At 46.5% G+C, this 16751-nt stretch overlaps 1 protein-coding gene across 5 annotated transcripts; it reads left to right on the plus strand.

Annotated features, from left to right (window-relative positions):
- The first annotated feature begins 306 nt into the window (after window positions 1–306).
- On the plus strand, window positions 307–16737 carry LOC137608560 (ceramide transfer protein). 5 transcript variants are annotated; one of them, XM_068335036.1, is made up of 19 exons: window positions 308–571; window positions 841–976; window positions 2502–2636; window positions 8492–8608; window positions 8759–8824; window positions 11114–11221; window positions 11318–11456; window positions 12774–12860; window positions 13043–13200; window positions 13470–13562; window positions 13664–13750; window positions 13835–13927; window positions 14069–14140; window positions 14364–14459; window positions 14546–14678; window positions 14756–14826; window positions 14906–15034; window positions 15107–15236; window positions 15432–16737. In XM_068335036.1, the coding sequence occupies exons 2-19, from the start codon at window positions 866–868 to the stop codon at window positions 15557–15559; spliced, it is 1953 nt and encodes a 650-aa protein (XP_068191137.1). In that variant the 5' UTR covers window positions 308–571; window positions 841–865; the 3' UTR covers window positions 15560–16737. The 5 variants fall into 5 exon arrangements, with proteins under 5 accessions (XP_068191140.1, XP_068191137.1, XP_068191136.1 ...); XM_068335035.1 differs by having other exon boundaries at window positions 308–976; XM_068335038.1 differs by lacking the exon at window positions 14069–14140 and having other exon boundaries at window positions 308–976.
- Window positions 16738–16751: the final 14 nt, after the last annotated feature.

The following is a 16751-nucleotide window of genomic DNA, read 5'->3' on the forward strand; positions in this document are numbered from 1 at the left end:
ATAATTAGTGTTAGGATGTTCAGTATTTTACTGAAATAATCTTTTTTTATAAAAGCATATGTTTCCCTTTATTTAGTTGTTTATTTAAACAAGTCAAAAACACCTAAAACTCCCTGATTTGCCTGGATTATATGAATGAATATTCTTTGATTAAATGGGTCAATGGATGGACCCTTCAGTAATCTGGGTTTGTTGTCCTCCTGGTCTAATTTCTGCCCCCTTCGGTCTATTTTCAGCGGTCTAAACAGGGGGCGGAGCCTGGATACAGTTTCGGAGGGGGATTTGGTGACGTCACGCCAGCCAGCGCCCCTACGTGCCACACAAGTTGGAGCTCGCGCTCACCCGCCGAGGAGCTCCAGACGTCAAACGAACATGGCGATGAGACGGAGCGCTACCACCAGTCTGAGGGGCGAAACGACCGTCGCCACGGTCGTAGCCTCTCTCTGAACGCCCGCTACGGATTATTTTGTAACCCGCGAACCAAACCGGAGCGCATTTGCAGCCCGCCACCCCAACGGTTGTTTTTTTTTTCAGGTGGAAGAAGAGAAGGGGGTGTGCGCAGAATTGACAGGTAGCGCTAGCTGTGTTTAGCTAACAGCGATTAATTAAGCCAGCGACGGCAAGCTAGCTTTTCATCCCGTCACGAGCTCGCTTCGATTGGTTGAGTCGCCCGCGTGAGCCCGGAACTATTATCCACAGCGAAAATACAGCAACATGATTCAGTAAATTATTGCTCCGTTTGTTGCCACTCAGGTCCAGGAAGCTCCGTGAATTCTTTCGATTTAAGCCACCTGAGTGTCATTTTATTATTATTTTTTTGTTTTTACATTTTCTTCCAAGTTAAATCGCTATCCAAAGAAAGGAAATGTCAGATAATCAGAGCTGGAACTCCTCCGGTTCAGAGGAAGACATGGAGCCCAGAGAGGATCCCGGGCATCACGTTGGCATCGCCGACCTGAGCGGAGTTCTCAGTAAGGTAAGTCACATTTTTAGGTTTCCATAAAGTTTGCATAGCTCGGCCAGTGTCGTCGGAAAACAGCTGCACAACTGTCAGGAAGGTGCCAGGGTGATGAGTGGTTTGTGTTCAGCAATGCTTTTTGGGTGAATCACGGAACGTCTGCTTGACAGGAGGGTTATCTATAATCCTGCACCGCCCGTCAATATTTCCACATTGGTTTTCAGTAATTATAGACTGGTAATCCGCTCTGGAGCAACAAGAAAACTCCCACAGTTCATATATATCCTACGCATCTAAATAATCAGCTGATAAAATAGTTTTTTTTAATTTACATTTATGCAGTTTAGACATGGGAGGTTGTATATTAATTTCATACTGTGCGAATGTTGTCATTAGAAAAAGGAAAACATTACCACCAGTATCCCGCCTGTTTCTAATGTAATGTTGGGATGTGAGCAAATTACATCCCAACATTACATTCCAAACTGATGACAATTCTAGACAATAGACATCTTCATGAAATGTAAATATTCCTGCACAACACCATAAACTGAGTGCTACATGTGGATTAAAGGGCATGAAATTTAAACTTGAACAAAGTTGGACTAAACTGTGGACAAACTTTTCTCCGCCTATCTTGATTGACACACACTTTTTCAAGTACACAAACACACACAGAGGACGGAACAAATTCCTTTATTCCCTTCTCATTTCATTGCATGAGGATTGTAATGAGAAAGTCTTTTATAATTTATTGTTTAATGACTACTAACCATCTGAAATGGATAAACAGTCTGTGTGTAGCTCTGGAGATTAACGGAACTATGGACGGATAATTTTAAAGGTTATGGTAGACCTGCTGCACAATATGCTGTGTCTACTGTGATAACAGTGTGGATTCAGCAAATGGTGTCGGTGTTACGGGCAAATGTCCAGTGACTCTGGAAGCATTGCTTTGACAACAGTGTGCAAGTCCCTGGAACATTTGCTGGGATACTGGTACAAGTCAACTATGCACCTCACTAAATGCAGAATATCAACACTGCAAGCTGTTTGTTCTCTTCCCAATGGTAAACAGAGTTAAAGGTTGTGCTAGACTTATTCCTGGTAACCTATTTTGCCATATGCTTCGGCTCAGTTCCGCGAGACTGTATTTTGGGCAAATTGACCACAGTTTAATTGCTTAAGCTGCTGGCGGGCTAATGTGGTATTAATCTCACTGTACATAAACAGATTGCACGCTGACCTACTAAACAAGCATATTGTGAGACTAAGCAGATCTGAATCCAGAGAAGCTCACCTGTTCCATCATACTAAGCATACAAACACGTCACAGGCCTTCCAGGGATTAATGAGACTTTTCTTTATATAACTCAGGTTTTCCCTGATGTAAGGATTTTTGATAAGGCCGTTTAATGGCGACTGAATAAGGACTTTATTTAACTTGATTGTTGTTGATTGCATCGTTGAACAGCTGTTTCCGTTTGTCACAACCTGGAATAATTTTAGTGAAACAGTTTGATTTTAATGTTTTTTTCTTCAGTGGACAAATTACATCCATGGCTGGCAGGACCGTTGGGTGGTCCTGAAGAACAACACTCTGAGCTACTACAAGTCTCAGGACGAGACGGAGTATGGCTGCCGGGGTTCCCTTTGCCTGAGTAAAGCCGTCATTACTGTGAGTACTTTTGAAATACCCTACAAAGCAGCACTCTTACTTTTCTGTTGACTCCTTCAAAATGCCACGGGCGTAAGCATCAGAATGCATTTGATGGAAGTCTGTTTTTGACATCACTTTCAAAATGTCCTAAAAGAATCCACTCCAGTGTTTATGTAAGAGGAAAGAAAGAGGAACCAACTCCATTGCGAGTCAAGCTACAAAATGGAGAAGTTTAGTTTGACATGCAATCAATTGTATCCCAGAGGAAGCGTGGAGTACTTATTTAAATTGACAACATAGCCTTAAATTAGCATTGTTTGTCACTTGAACTGCCTTTGGCTGCCTTTCCGTATTGTACTAGTTTGACCTTCAGTTTCAAAAAAAGCAAACAGCCAGGTGTTTTCCAAGTGTCGTCTTGGCAAGTTTGTAGTTAATGTTGATCAAAAGGTGATATTCTTGAAAGGTATGCATGTTTCTTGTTTTGGCCAGTTAAGATTGACACAGTGTGGAAGAAAGGTTGAAAATTCACTGAATGTCTTCATTGTTTGTTAACTCTGAAGGAAAAAGAACCACAAAAAAAAACCTTCAGATATAAAAGAGTTCGTTTTCAGTTCCTTGTTGGGAATTTCATCATCAGGTAAAATACCACAGAAACGCACCTTAAGAAAAGATGTTTCATTTTTATGGATGTCTCCAGTTACAAAGTGCTTTCAGAATGTCAAAAGTATGAGCTGAAGCTGAAATATTCCATATGTCGGGCATCCAGCATGTGTTTCTCTTTAATTCATGGAGGGAAGACTCGATTCTTGTTCTGAGCTCACGCCTGAAGCTTGACTTAGCTTTGGTGTTTCAGATCATGAGGGAAATTACCAGCGAGTTCCTGAAACTTGTTTTTCAGCTGCTGGTTGAACCCACTTTGTACTAAAAACTCATGAATATGTCACAAGTTGGCCTAGGGGGCAAATTGGCTGTCAGGTGACTGTTTAAATTTTAGAGCGTTTGGCTGCTAGCGCTGTATCAGAAAATGCAGCAACTGGTTTTATCTGCAGTGGGAGGAAAGTGGTGTTGACGCAGAGCCTCCCATCAAACCGACACTGATAATATCCTGCCTCACAGATTGATAACAGCTGCCACACTCGGTTAAGCACAGACGCAATTAATGCAGGAGTGTCAACAGCATTTAACACAGAATGTTCGCGGTGTCCAGAGCTTTCATCACGTTTCAGAGCCAACCTTGGTCAGTCTTTGTCCCTCCAAACAGGGAGGTAGGAAATGAATTGGTTACTGTTCACAGGCGGGACCAAACAGGCTCTGCTGGTAGCTGTATTTGTTCAGCTTCATGCTTTCCCATCTTAAGTAAATATTAACCTCCATGTGGTGTTCTGCTGCCGTCATGTCTCATTCCAATGGAAATGTGCTTCACAAGTCCAGTGATGGTTGTGATTGCCTTTTGGAACTTATCATCTCTTCTCTCGGTTTAGATCACATGTCCAGATTGAAATTCTGAATGATCAGTAAGAAGAGCTCCTCTTTTGTCACAGACTACGCATGAAGGCTGAAGCTAATGATCACATCCATTATTGATCGCCGTTGTGAATCATTCCATGTCATGTGAATGTCAAAACATCGGGGAGAAATGTCTATTTTAATTCACACATGTTGCAACTCCAGCGTCTTTTCAGCCTGCATCTGTTGCAGCGCCTGTGAGTGAAGTGTCATTATGACTAATTTACTGTTTTCTGTTAGGACACTAATGTTGAAAGAGTTTGGTCAACCTGGAAGATGAAGTGTGATTTTCTTTCTTGCACAAAAACCACAAGCAATTGCTCAGAGGTCTCCAGAAGAGCAGTGGAGTCGATGTGTTTCTATCGCTCACATCACAAACTGTACTGCCTGGATGGGGAGTTATGATCTTTAAAGTGTGTAAGTCACTCTGTCCATAGATCTTTGATTCGAGCAAAAAAATACCCTCCCCCCTCAAAAATAAGTAGAAGAAACCTCAGCAGGAGTCAGAAGTGATTCCCGGGATGGGAGCTAAGCTGGTATCAGAGATGCTTTGTGAGAAAGAATAATAAAATATATAATCTGCTGCCTCATGTTCTGGTAGACTGGAAACAAGAACAGGTTCACACTACTACATCAGTGTGTTCACCACCGGCTGCACAGGAGTACAAGCCGACAGTAGGAACCCAATTTAATTCACAACCATCATCCTGACCGGGGGCCTTTATGACACTTTGTAAATTGGATAATGTTACAACCATTAATCTAGAGCTGAGACGTGTGCAGAGGAGCAGGCATTCCAAAAAGAACACAAATTGATTTTTAAAATATTCGATTCAGACTTGCAGAGAGAGCTCATATAACTACAGAAGAGTCGACATGACATGAAATTTGCCGACAGCGAAGTCTCATTGGACTTCATCTATGATGTTGATTAATTATGCTGCAGGATGGAGTCTGCGTTAACACGGACGCACCTCGGGAAGCCCTCCAAACAATTTGTTCAAGCTGTGAACCCGTTGAGGTCCGGGAAGCATGTTGATTGGTCATGTGACATGTTGGCGTCTGTTTCTGTGATGCCACTGCAGCAGCTAGCGGTAGGATGGCATCATCCCGATCCGCTTTCTTAAAAGATCAGCCCCTGTGAAACATTTTTCATGGTATTCACTGGGTCTGAGCTATTCTTATCATGGCTGCCACTTAAATTATTCCCGATCGTTTCACTCAGTTTGGAACCTTCCAAAGCGAAGAAGACTATCTGATTGAAACCACTGAGCGTGCAAAATATAAAGAAGGACAACATGACGGCTCCTCTCAGTTTGAAAAGATTAAGGTCAGAATTATTCCCTATATGTAGCATTGTAGGAATTACGAATGACTTTAGACGTTCCTGTATTGTCCACCAGCGTGCTTTAGCTCCATAAATGCTAATTAGATCGTGGTAGATAAGTAGTTTGACGATGACCGTGTTGCTTAGCAGGGAAACCATGAAACTCTTCATGAACGGTTGAAGTGGAAACGGATCTGGTCATGCTAGCCTGCTACTGGAGTTGTTCTAGGCGGCGGCTCTGGATGCATTAATTTGACTCTTTCTGCTTCTTGGCCGACGCAATGAACCACCGGAGGAGATTTAAGAGACAGAGATTAAAGTTCACAGGCAGGTTTAGTACTCTTCTGCGAGTGATGTCAGGCTTTGTGGAAATAGTGAAGTGTCTTCATCCAGGAAATGAGGCTCCTCCTCATCACGTGACTTCCTCTCCACTGGAGGTCAACATGAGGGTCAGTAGTTTACTGAATCCGTAGGCGTGTGTGTTTTTCAGTGATGAATGTCGTTCCTTTGTTTCATCACTACCCTTCCGACCACCAGGTGAGTCGGTGTTTCCTTCAACAGGGCCAAACCGATCCCATTTTGGTTCATACAGACTTCCTGTAGTAGTTATTATCACTACAGACTGAGGCTTTTGACATTTGAAACAGTCCATGTCTTTTCTCCAGCTAAGTAACTAAAACCACTTTGGTTATACTAACTCTCACCAATTGACCAGAGTTGGTTGTGTGCCGGTTTTTTTTGTTGCACACACCTCGGGCTCGTTGCGCCTCACACTGTTGCACACAGAATGTTTCCTCAGGGTCGCAGCCCAGCCCTGGTCCCGGGTAGTTCTACAGATTTACTGCCACAGTAACGGCGTGGAACACGGCTTTCAAGGCACGATAAAGACTTACTGCCTCTTTGATTTGTTCCTCGTTTGATTTAACCCGGCAGGATAATTGAATCGATTTGCCCTTGGATCTAAAGTGCTTTGTTGCAATCATATCTGAAACATCCATCCATCACTTTCCCTCTACCTGCTATTACAGGTGGCTGGAAAGTATTTCAGCAAAGACCAGACACGAGAAAACTTCCAGCTCTTCTCATCGTCCTCGTCTCGCCACATTTTCCTACGTTGTTTTGCAGACGTGCGAAAATAGACTGATGCAGACCAAACCTTCCATGGAAGGCTTTTTCTGTCTGCTTGACGTTCCCATGGAGCCCAGGCTGAGGCCATCGTCAGCGGAGACCATCCTGTGACGGATTAGTGTTTACTGTAGCCTCGGATCCCAGTAACCTTCTCATACCCATGACCCCGTCCCTCCTGGTCAGGAGGCACCCGTGTTCTCATCATCCTAGCAACTAAAAAAAAGTCTCCTTTCCAAGCTGGCCATATGAGTATGGAAGAAGTGCATGAATGCGGTCATGTCTTTGACTTTGGTTCCTCCCCGTGTCCCGGTTTGACATCGCTGTCGATGGCTTCATCTTGAGGTTGTTTTGAAAGCGGTCTTTGCTATCCTCGGGGGTTCAATAGAGAAAAGCTGTTACTGAGATCTTCAAACAACAAACGGATGGTTACAGAGGCCTCACGCTCGTTTCCTCTCTCGCTGGAGCTTCCTCTGCTCCAGCTGCTGGTTTAAATGAGCTGTTTTGGAACGCGTCGACATCGAGGGTCTGGTCCGGGGCTTTCATTGGCGTCCAGGATTCAGCACCACACCCGACTCGCACTCCTCCAATCATAACTCCTCAGAGACAACGTCGTAGGCCAGCCATTATTCTACCAACACCCTGAAATAATGCAACGTACCCCTCACATGTCTTTTAATTCAAACTTATTTTAGTGATTAGGGCAATTTATTATATTCATGTCTGGTGGACTGGAACATCTTTGAAGTATAATTACTCTACCTGAACTCCCAGCCCAGAAGAATCAATAAGTGCATCAAACAAATGTTAATGATAGTCGTTGCATTATTCTACACCCCAGCCTCCATAGTAGAGATTTGCACTTCCTGTGCGGTCCAGTTCTACCGGTATGAACGGGGGATCCCAGATGTGTTTACTGGATGGTGGTCGGCATAGGAATGCACAGGCCTCCTCTCTGATGGGTTTACTCCTCTGCTTACAGTTTAACTATCTGGCATATCTAGCCTTTCAATCTTCCTCGTACTCCTCTGGCTCCGTCCTCCCTCTAATTTGTGTCAGCCTGTTCTTCCTCGGAGGTTGAACCCGGAGTTCTTCAACTGGCGAGAAACAATCAGCAGAGATGTGATCCTTCTCATCAGTCGTATCACCTTTGTTATCTGAGTCCATGTTGTATCTCATCTTGTTGTCTTCAGACATATTTTTTTGTGTATTTTTCCCAGAGATGGATTCTAATATATCATTGTGTGTTATCTCTTTGGGTTTCTCTACCAGAGAGCTAGCTGTTAGCGACCCACCCTGTTTAGGTGAACGATGCTAATTCACATCGGCGCTCACTGTAACATGTCCTGTCTAATGCGTTTGGTAAATACCGCACAGGTAAATACCATTGCTGTCACCAGCACTCTGCAGCCTCTCACACATACATACACACACACAGTCTTTGGTCGCTGGCAATGCAAGACCAGCACTTTCACAGCGCTGACAGTACCCTGGAGGGCTATTAGCGATACGACCCATCCTGCAAGTTGCCTTAAAAGGCCAATTGTCTGCAACCTCTCCTCCTATGGGATCGTCAGAAAATGGAGACAGCAAAGCCTTCTGGGACGCTCCTCTCCTCCTTAAAATGCAGCATATGGAGTAGAAAGACGTAGCCATGAAATTCAAATCCCACTGCTGTGACTGTGGTTGATTAGGATTGCAGTGTTTCCTGTAATGTACAGGAAATATTAGCAGGTTGCTATTTCAGTACCACTGTAATAGCTGTTTACATGGATGTTACCTCATGTGTTCCTCCCTCAGAACCCTCCAGTATCTCCTCATCTCTCCGCCTCTCTGGGATGCAGGGAGAGAGTCATATGAAACGATCCAGCATCGTCAAAGCGCTGACCTGTTTTTTTGTTTTATCGTTGTGTAGCCTCACGAGTTCGATGAGTGCCGGCTGGACATCAGCGTGAACGACAGCGTTTGGTACCTGAGAGCACAAGACCCAGATCACAGACACCAGTGGATCGACTCCATCGAGCTGCACAGGGTAAGCGCTCCGGTGGCGCCGCAGATCACAACCCCGGGATCAACATCAACATCAACCTGATCCTGGTCAACGTACACGTTAGATCAATATCATCTCATGCCGAATTGGACATGTGTGTTTACTGTGTGCATGTGTGTGTGTTTCTATCAGAGTATCAGAGAGGGGAGGAGAGAGAGGGGAGGAATCCAGGGAACAATAATCATCCCTCCACCACTGGTGCGTTGGTTAAGGACTGTAGGCCTGACTGAGTGTGTGACCTAAGAGCACTCAGTGTGTTTGTGTTCACATGTGTTACCTGTGTTTATTTAGCCCATGGAGTATTTTTCCTGTGTGGATACTTTTATCCTCGATCTTTTGCTGCTGGTACACGGCGCTCTGAAAAGAGGGTGGAACGTTATCTTAACCTTGGACTAACAGTTGGCTCAGGGTTAGGCTAATCCCTGTTCACACACACACACTTTTAATACGAGGATAACAGTGAAAGGGTTCCACTTCTGAGTGAAACTCAGTAAACAGATGCCAAGCCGACTCTTTTAATGGTTTTCTTGGGACAACCCTGAAACAATGAGGCGCTTGGCCCCTGGAAAAATGTCAGAACTTTGTTATTCACCGAAAACATCAGCGCATTGTGAACAAACACAGGGTTGGAAGTCAAGTTGGAGCTAATCTGTCAGTGTGAAGGACAAAGGAAACAGGTTTTTATCCCAGCTGGTGACGGGGAAGTCGAAGGAAGAGAAGATCCCGTGTGACGTTTTTACCACTACGCAGTTCAAAAGAGAAACCCTAAAAACTTTCCTCGCGCTCCTCATGATCGGTATCCAGTTCCTGACAGAGCGAGGCTGTTGAATGCCACGCCTCTTCTGCCTGTTAAACGCCGTTTGAGAAACACGCCTCCTCTTCTGTTTGTAAACACACACAGGAGTCGTAAAGGAGGCTCCTGTTGCACCACGTCGTTGTAAAAAAAAGCTGGAGACTTGATTTTCTTTAAATAAACAGACAAAAGCATCAAATCTTTATGTTTAGGACGCTTGAAGTCGCAACGATTAGTTGTCTGAAGAGTTGGGAATCATTTTTCTTGCTATCTCCTCATCTCTGTATTGATTTGTGTTCTATTCTGATGCAAACACAATCCGGAGCAGAGACACATGAGTCAGCCCGAGTCCCACGACACAAACCCGTGGTCTCCACTCTGGGAAAACTCCCCTCTTCTCCCAGTCAAGTCATCCCAAAACCAGGGAACCACCATGACTCAGCCGGAGAAAGACACACACACACACACACACACCGGGCCACCACCACACCCACCGTGACTCACTGCTGAGAACTGTTTCTCCATAACCCCCTCCTCCTCCTCTTCCTCCCCGTGAGTCTCCAGGGAAACACAACAGTCCGGCGAACACCTCGACGCTCCGCCGGTCCAGCACGACTTGGCGTCTCACCGTTTCACGGGACATCGGCTGCTTGATCCGATTCCAGTAACATGAGGTCATCGTCTCTTGATGGCGTCGTGACCGTGTTGTTGTTTTTGTTTGTCTCTGGACATAACGGCGGTTTGTTTTAATCAACGCCAGCCTTCAGTGCTTCAGCTGACACATGAACAAACACACACACAAACACACACACAGTTCTTGTGTTTTTTCACATGTACCTTTTGAGAGTGAGTAAGAGGAGGTGAATGCCGTCATCCTGTTTGATTCTCCTTTTTCCTATTTTATCAAATAGTTGCAACAATCCGTCTGTTTGCATTTTGTCATCAGATGGATTAGCGGCGGTCAGATAGCGCTATCTGTCAGTGGGGTAGCAGTATGTTGGCTAAAGGGCAAGCAGCACCGGCCGAGATCGCTGCCAATACAGGCGGAGTTACTTCTGGTCGTTGACCGACAGTTACCCCTCCGCTTACAAATGCTAGTCACGTGCCCGTTTGCCTCCTGCCCCCTGGTGGACGAAGGTGGAAGCGTCTGCTGGAGGAAGCATCGTCGGGTCGAGTGTCGTCGAGCTGCTCTCTCCTCTTGTCAGCAGCTATTTTGAGTGCCAGGCTGTTACACAACAGAGAGGGGGAAGAGTTGGGTTTACAGGAAGCCTGTTGATATTTCAGTCCTGCTGCCGTGGTTACTGAATCAGTGTAATGATGTGCTGCTGCCGACGTCGTCGTGTCCTGTTAGTCGACGTTAATAATTTTATTATGGGGGCTTTTTTGAAAGTTGCCGTGTTTTGTGTGTATTGTGATGTAATAAGTGTCACATAAATAGGAAATGTTAGACTTAACGAAGGTGAACGTATGTTATTTTTATTGCATCCTAAGAGCATGAGCATAAGTCATTCTAATGCAGTGATTTCAGGTACAGTTTGTATGACATAAATGACGCACGAGTTGATCTTCAGGTTCCACGTTTACCTCGTCATGCATGTTTTTTTAAATTTTTATCCATTAAATCTTTGGTTTAACTAAATGATAACTGCTAATTTTCAGTCAGGCTGTTTGATGACCTTTGGGGTTTTTCTCAGGCGGATTCTGGGTATGGATCCGAGTCCAGTCTGCGGCGACACGGCTCCATGTTGTCCCTGACATCTGCCACCAGCGGCTACTCCGCCACCTCTACCTCCTCCTTCAAGGTACGTCTGCTTCGACGGAGGAGGTGATGTTTGTAGGTACACACAGTCACACACTGGTGTTATGCTGAATGAAATGTTCTTTCGTCGTGGCTCCAGAAGGGTCACAGCCTGAGGGAGAAGCTGGCGGAGATGGAGACCTTCAGGGACATCTTGTGCCGGCAAGTGGACACGCTTCAGAAATACTTCGATGGCTGTGCTGACGCTGTGTGTAAAGATGAGCTGCAGAGGGATAAAAGTAAGACCCTCACACACCTCCACTTCTTTTTAAAAAAATTTTTTTTTAGGGTTTGATTCATGCCTCCGACCGGGGTGGTCATGGAGATATGAATGGAATAATACATTCACATCTCCTCAACACCACAGGATCAAATTTTGATTCAATGTCAAAGCTCCTGTGTACCCCCTGTGTGCATCTCATAATTGGTTTCTGTATCTTCAAACCACTTTGAACGTTCAATTGAGTTTTTCCAGCAGCTGAAACTTCAAGTCTTGTTCCAGCAAGTGTGTTTTGGTCTCTTAGTCTCCAGCTGAGATATATATAAATTCTTTTTTTTTTTAAATCTGAAGCATTTCATCGACAAAACATTTCATGATAAATTAAAGAATCAGCAGATTAAACCACTTATTTAAACTCACAGCTGGTGAAGGAGGTGAAGCGTGTTGTAAGACGAAAAACTGCTGAATGGCAGGAATCAGGAGTAGACGCTGGCGCGTTGCCGGGGAAACACAGAAGAAGGAGGAAGAAGAAGAGCTGTTCTGATTGGTTGACTCAAAACAGTTCATCTCTCAGAGCGAGTCAGCCAATCAGCAGCTGATTCTGCTCCTCCAAACATCTCTAATTTTTTTCTGTTTTCTAATAACATTTTTCAACTTTACTTTTAGTACGAAAACACTCAGTCTTGTTTTAAGCATTTGGTATCAAAGAATATAAGGTGAAACCTTATTCATGTCTAGAATAGTGTTTACAGAATGAGTAGCATGTGTGAGTAGCACACTCAAACTGTTACCACGGTGATAAAAAGAAGTAGGCGGAGCTTTGTGGGTCTCCGGCTTCCTGTCTGTTTCCAGCGTAAGGAAAACTTTGCATCCGGGAGATGATATTTGGAGTCCAGGACAAACTTGACTCGTTTGGAATGCGTGTGTGTCGTGACTCAGAGAGAAGTTATTCTACGAACCTCCTCATCCTTTCCCTCTTCCTCACCCTTACCCTCACCTCACCCCATCCCGGCTGGATGAACAGCCTCATGGCATCCTACACGACCGCAGCCAATGAAGCCCTGCTTTTGTTCTTCTCTCCTCCCTCGCTCCACTCCCCCCTCTCCCTCCCTCCCCCTCGGCCCATCCTGGGGATGAAACCCGACCATTGTCACGCTGTCCAGCTCAGCAGCATTGTGTCAGTCTGACGGGCTGCCGCCTGTAGCCGGAGCGGCGAGGCGCGACCCTTTCCCCCGCATGAGCAGCAGGCATCCCTCCAGAAAAGGCTCACGTTCATCCGCTTCCCGCTGCGTGATCGTCTCCCCACCTCTGAAATGTCCTCTCTCTCTTTTCTCAGTCATGGAGGACGATGAAGACGACTTCCCCAACACCCGGACAGATGGAGAATTCCTGCACAACAACAACAACGGCAGCAAAGAGAAATGTGAGTAACAGACGTCTCGCTTTTAGCTTTTTTTTTTTATCATCTCCTTAAAGACTCCCGGCTCTCAGCTGACCTTAAACTAATGGACGACAGCGCTGGAGGAATTCACCTCCGTCATGTGTGGTTGGTCCGTTTTGTCACAAGCGGCGTTTGTTTCAGAGACGTTCTCCTCTTCCGTTCAGTGTTCCAGTCCCTGAGTCCCAAAGGAATCAATGGTATAGACTTTAAGGGCGAGGCCATCACCTTCAAGGCCACCACCGCTGGGATTCTGGCCACTCTGTCCCACTGCATCGATCTGATGGTGAAGAGAGAGGACAGCTGGCAGAAGAGACTGGACAAGGTGTGTGTGTGTGTGTGTGTGTCAATACTGACGCGTCACTGCTCATTTAACTGCTAGAAACCCCTCAGAGATCCACAGTTCTTGTTCTCTGATAAAACAACTTAAATGTTGAAGAACTGATATTTAAAGAAAGTCACGGCCCAGACATTCAGGGTTGGGTCCAAACGGCGTCTTTTACACATCGCTGTAAAACAAGAAGCTGCTGTAAAGTTTTATGACGTTTGAAATGACTTTGTTTTACCATCTTGTTTTTGTTTTTGTGTCTCCAGGAGATGGAGAAGCGGCGGCGGATCGAGGACGGTTATAAATCGGCGCTGAATGACCTGAAGAAGAAGTCTCACTTTGGAGGTCCGGATTACGAGGTGGGGTACCGGTGGGGTGTCATCCCTGACGTGGCGTGCATTGCATTATGGGATGGGGTGAGAACCTCTCTTGTAACGCCGCATCTCCGTCTTCCCGACAGGAGGGTCCCAACAGCCTCATCAACGAGGACGAGTTTTTCGACGCGGTGGAAGCGGCTCTGGACAGGCAGGACAAGATCGAGGAGCAGGTGGGAAACGACGCGGAGAAACGGCGCCTCAAAGATCGGGACGCCGTTCGCCCGCCTGACGTCAGTCTGTCCGTCTGTCCGCAGTCTCAAACCGAGAAGACCAGGATACAGCGGTCCAGCCCCCTCCCCTCCGGAGATGCCTACTCCACCGCCGGCTCTCACAGATTCTCCGACAAGGTTGTCCAATCAGACGCTTCCCTCGCCTCACCTGTTCCACCTCCGTCCTTCCTCTTCTTTTTCATTTCCCACTTCCTCCATTCATCACGTCTCTCTCTCTCTCTCTCATTTTGTCCCTCATCTCGTCGGTCCTCATTGTAGCCTCGTAGTCAACCCCCCCCTGCTCCGCTAGTTGTGGCCCCTCCTCGTCACGCCCACAGGTTCAGTGCAGAGGTAACTCCTCCCCCCTCCCTCCCTCTCTGTGTCTCACCTGTCTACACTAAACGGTGTGATTGCATGAGTTTGAATCAGGATCACGAGCGCCGCTCCACGCGTGGATTAACAGATGTTCATGTTCCGAATCGCCGCCGCTGCAAATGTTTGTGCTTTAACGAGTTCGCCGTCATGTAAACCGATATCCTGTCCTGTGTGTGTGTCCCCGACCCTCGTGTTAAAGGTGGAGGAGATGGTGCAGAATCACATGACCTACTCCCTGCAGGACGTGGGCGGAGACGCCAACTGGCAGCTGGTGGTAGAAGAGGGAGAAATGAAGGTGGGGGCTTGATCTTAAAACACACGTGTTGCGTCGGCGCGCCCGTGTCAGAACGCGCGGCGACCTCACGTCTCTGCTCGCTTCAGGTGTACAGGAGGGAGGTGGAGGAGAACGGGATCGTCCTCGACCCCCTGAAGGCCACACACTCAGTGAAGGGCGTGACGGGTCACGAGGTGTGTCACTACTTCTGGGACACCACCTACCGCAACGACTGGGAAAGTAGGTTCTCCCCCCCGCCAAACGGGAGTGACTTCCTAGAATCAGAACGAGATTTAATTCTTCGTTTCCTCTACCAGCCACCATCGAGAATTTTAACGTCGTGGAGACGCTGTCGGACAGCGCCGTCATCATTTATCAAACGCACAAGGTAAGGAAAGGAAAGAAAAAAAAACGTCGCCGCGCTTCTGAGAGAACTTCCTGTTCTGACCGAACGTTTACGTTTGCAGCGGGTGTGGCCAGCGTCCCAGAGAGACGTGCTCTACCTGTCCGCCATGAGGAAGATCACGGCCACCAATGAGAACGACCCAGACACCTGGCTGGTCTGCAACTTCTCCGTGGACCACGACGAAGCTCAGGTGAGGCGGGGGGCATCCCGACGAGGGATTCACCCAAGTCCCCAGTCATAACCTCCTCTTCCTCCTCCTCAGCCGTCCAGCAGGTGCGTCCGTGCCAAAATCAACATCGCCATGATCTGTCAGACGCTGGTCAGCCCACCAGAGGGCGATAAAGAGATCAGCAGAGACAACATCCTGTGTAAAATCACCTACGTCGCCAATGGTGGGTCCTAACTTGATTCCGTTCTCTTAGAAAAGTCCAGTGGAGGCAGACGATTGTGGGATGTGATCTGATGTATGCTTCACTAGTTGATTACATGGTTATAACCTTAATACGTCTTCGCTGTGAAGTTATGTCACAGTTAAGTGTCAAAGGAGCTCCTGCTCGTCGTCACTAAACCTCCTGCTGTGTCTGCAGTCAATCCAGGGGGGTGGGCGCCAGCCTCGGTGCTGCGTGCCGTCGCCAAGAGGGAGTACCCCAAATTTCTGAAGCGCTTCACCTCCTACGTCCAGGAGAAAACCGCCGGCAAGCCCATCTTATTCTGAGAGGCCGCTGCCATGACGACCACGCAAAGCTCCTCCAAGTGTCGTTCTCCTCCGTCATGGCTGAGTTCCAGTCGGGGAGGGAGGCGCCCTCTGGTGGATAACCTGTCCTAAAAGAATTTCGTCCCCCCCCCCCCCCCCCCTTCATGGCGATTTTATACTTCTAATCAACAGGAGATCAGTTTTGTTGTTAACGTGTTTTCGTGTCGTGAGCTGAACGCCCCTCCCCTACCAGCTCCTGACGCTATAGCAGGTCTGTTTTCATAAAGATATATTAATATCAGATGTATGTATGTTCTATGAGGTTTGTAAAAAGAGACAAAGGATCTTTGCTAACAGACTGAAATTTTATTCCTTTTTCATGTCTTGGTCATTTCCCAGCTGTCTTTGTAAGCTGCTAACTTTTGCTAGAGAAACGTTGATTTGAGATGAACCTCATCTCGCTGGTGGATCCAGGGGGCCGGTGTGACCCCGTGACGTTCAGACGTGACCTCCCTGACTCCGTCCCTCTAATGAACGCACCTCCCTCCCGGTGCTGATGGGGCGATGGTTTGATGGGAGCCCGTCGTTTATTTCATGTATAAAACGAGTCGTGTACATTCTTGGCTTTGGCTTTATATTTGTGTCGAGGTGTCAGCACGTTTTCTACGCTGTAAATAGTGTCGGTAACATTTCCCCGGAGGTCAGAAGCATTTTTGTGACACGAGTCGAGCCCAAAAGCCTTAGCGTGACGTGGGGGGTGGGGGGGATGAAGGGTGTGGTCAGAGCGCCAGCAGTGAAGTGCCTCGTGGCTGAACTCAAAATAAAGAAATGCACAGCTTTCTCAAGTTTGTGTTTCCTGTCTGAACAGGATGCTATGATTCATTGGAGTTTAAACAGTTCAAAAAGTTTGTTTTTGGTTGAACATTTCTTCAGGTTGTTTCCAGACATTTCAAAAATTAGCATCCATATAACACATTTCAAAATAAAGCGTCAGCGCTTCTACGTGAAACCGATGTCATTTCAGCTCGTGATGAAACCTTCACTTCCTCCAGACTCTACTTCCTTTTAGTTTACAGCCGAGAGCGGTCGGAGCGGACGCCGATGAAACCGAATGTAATGAAACTTTTTGTAAATAACTTTTATGCTGTGGGATCAACTTACACACATTCAAAAGTGAAATAAATGCGTTTAACCTCCAATTTGCCTCGTTTGT

Source organism: Antennarius striatus, chromosome 15, assembly GCF_040054535.1.
Source record: "Antennarius striatus isolate MH-2024 chromosome 15, ASM4005453v1, whole genome shotgun sequence".
Lineage (NCBI taxonomy): Eukaryota > Metazoa > Chordata > Actinopteri > Lophiiformes > Antennariidae > Antennarius > Antennarius striatus.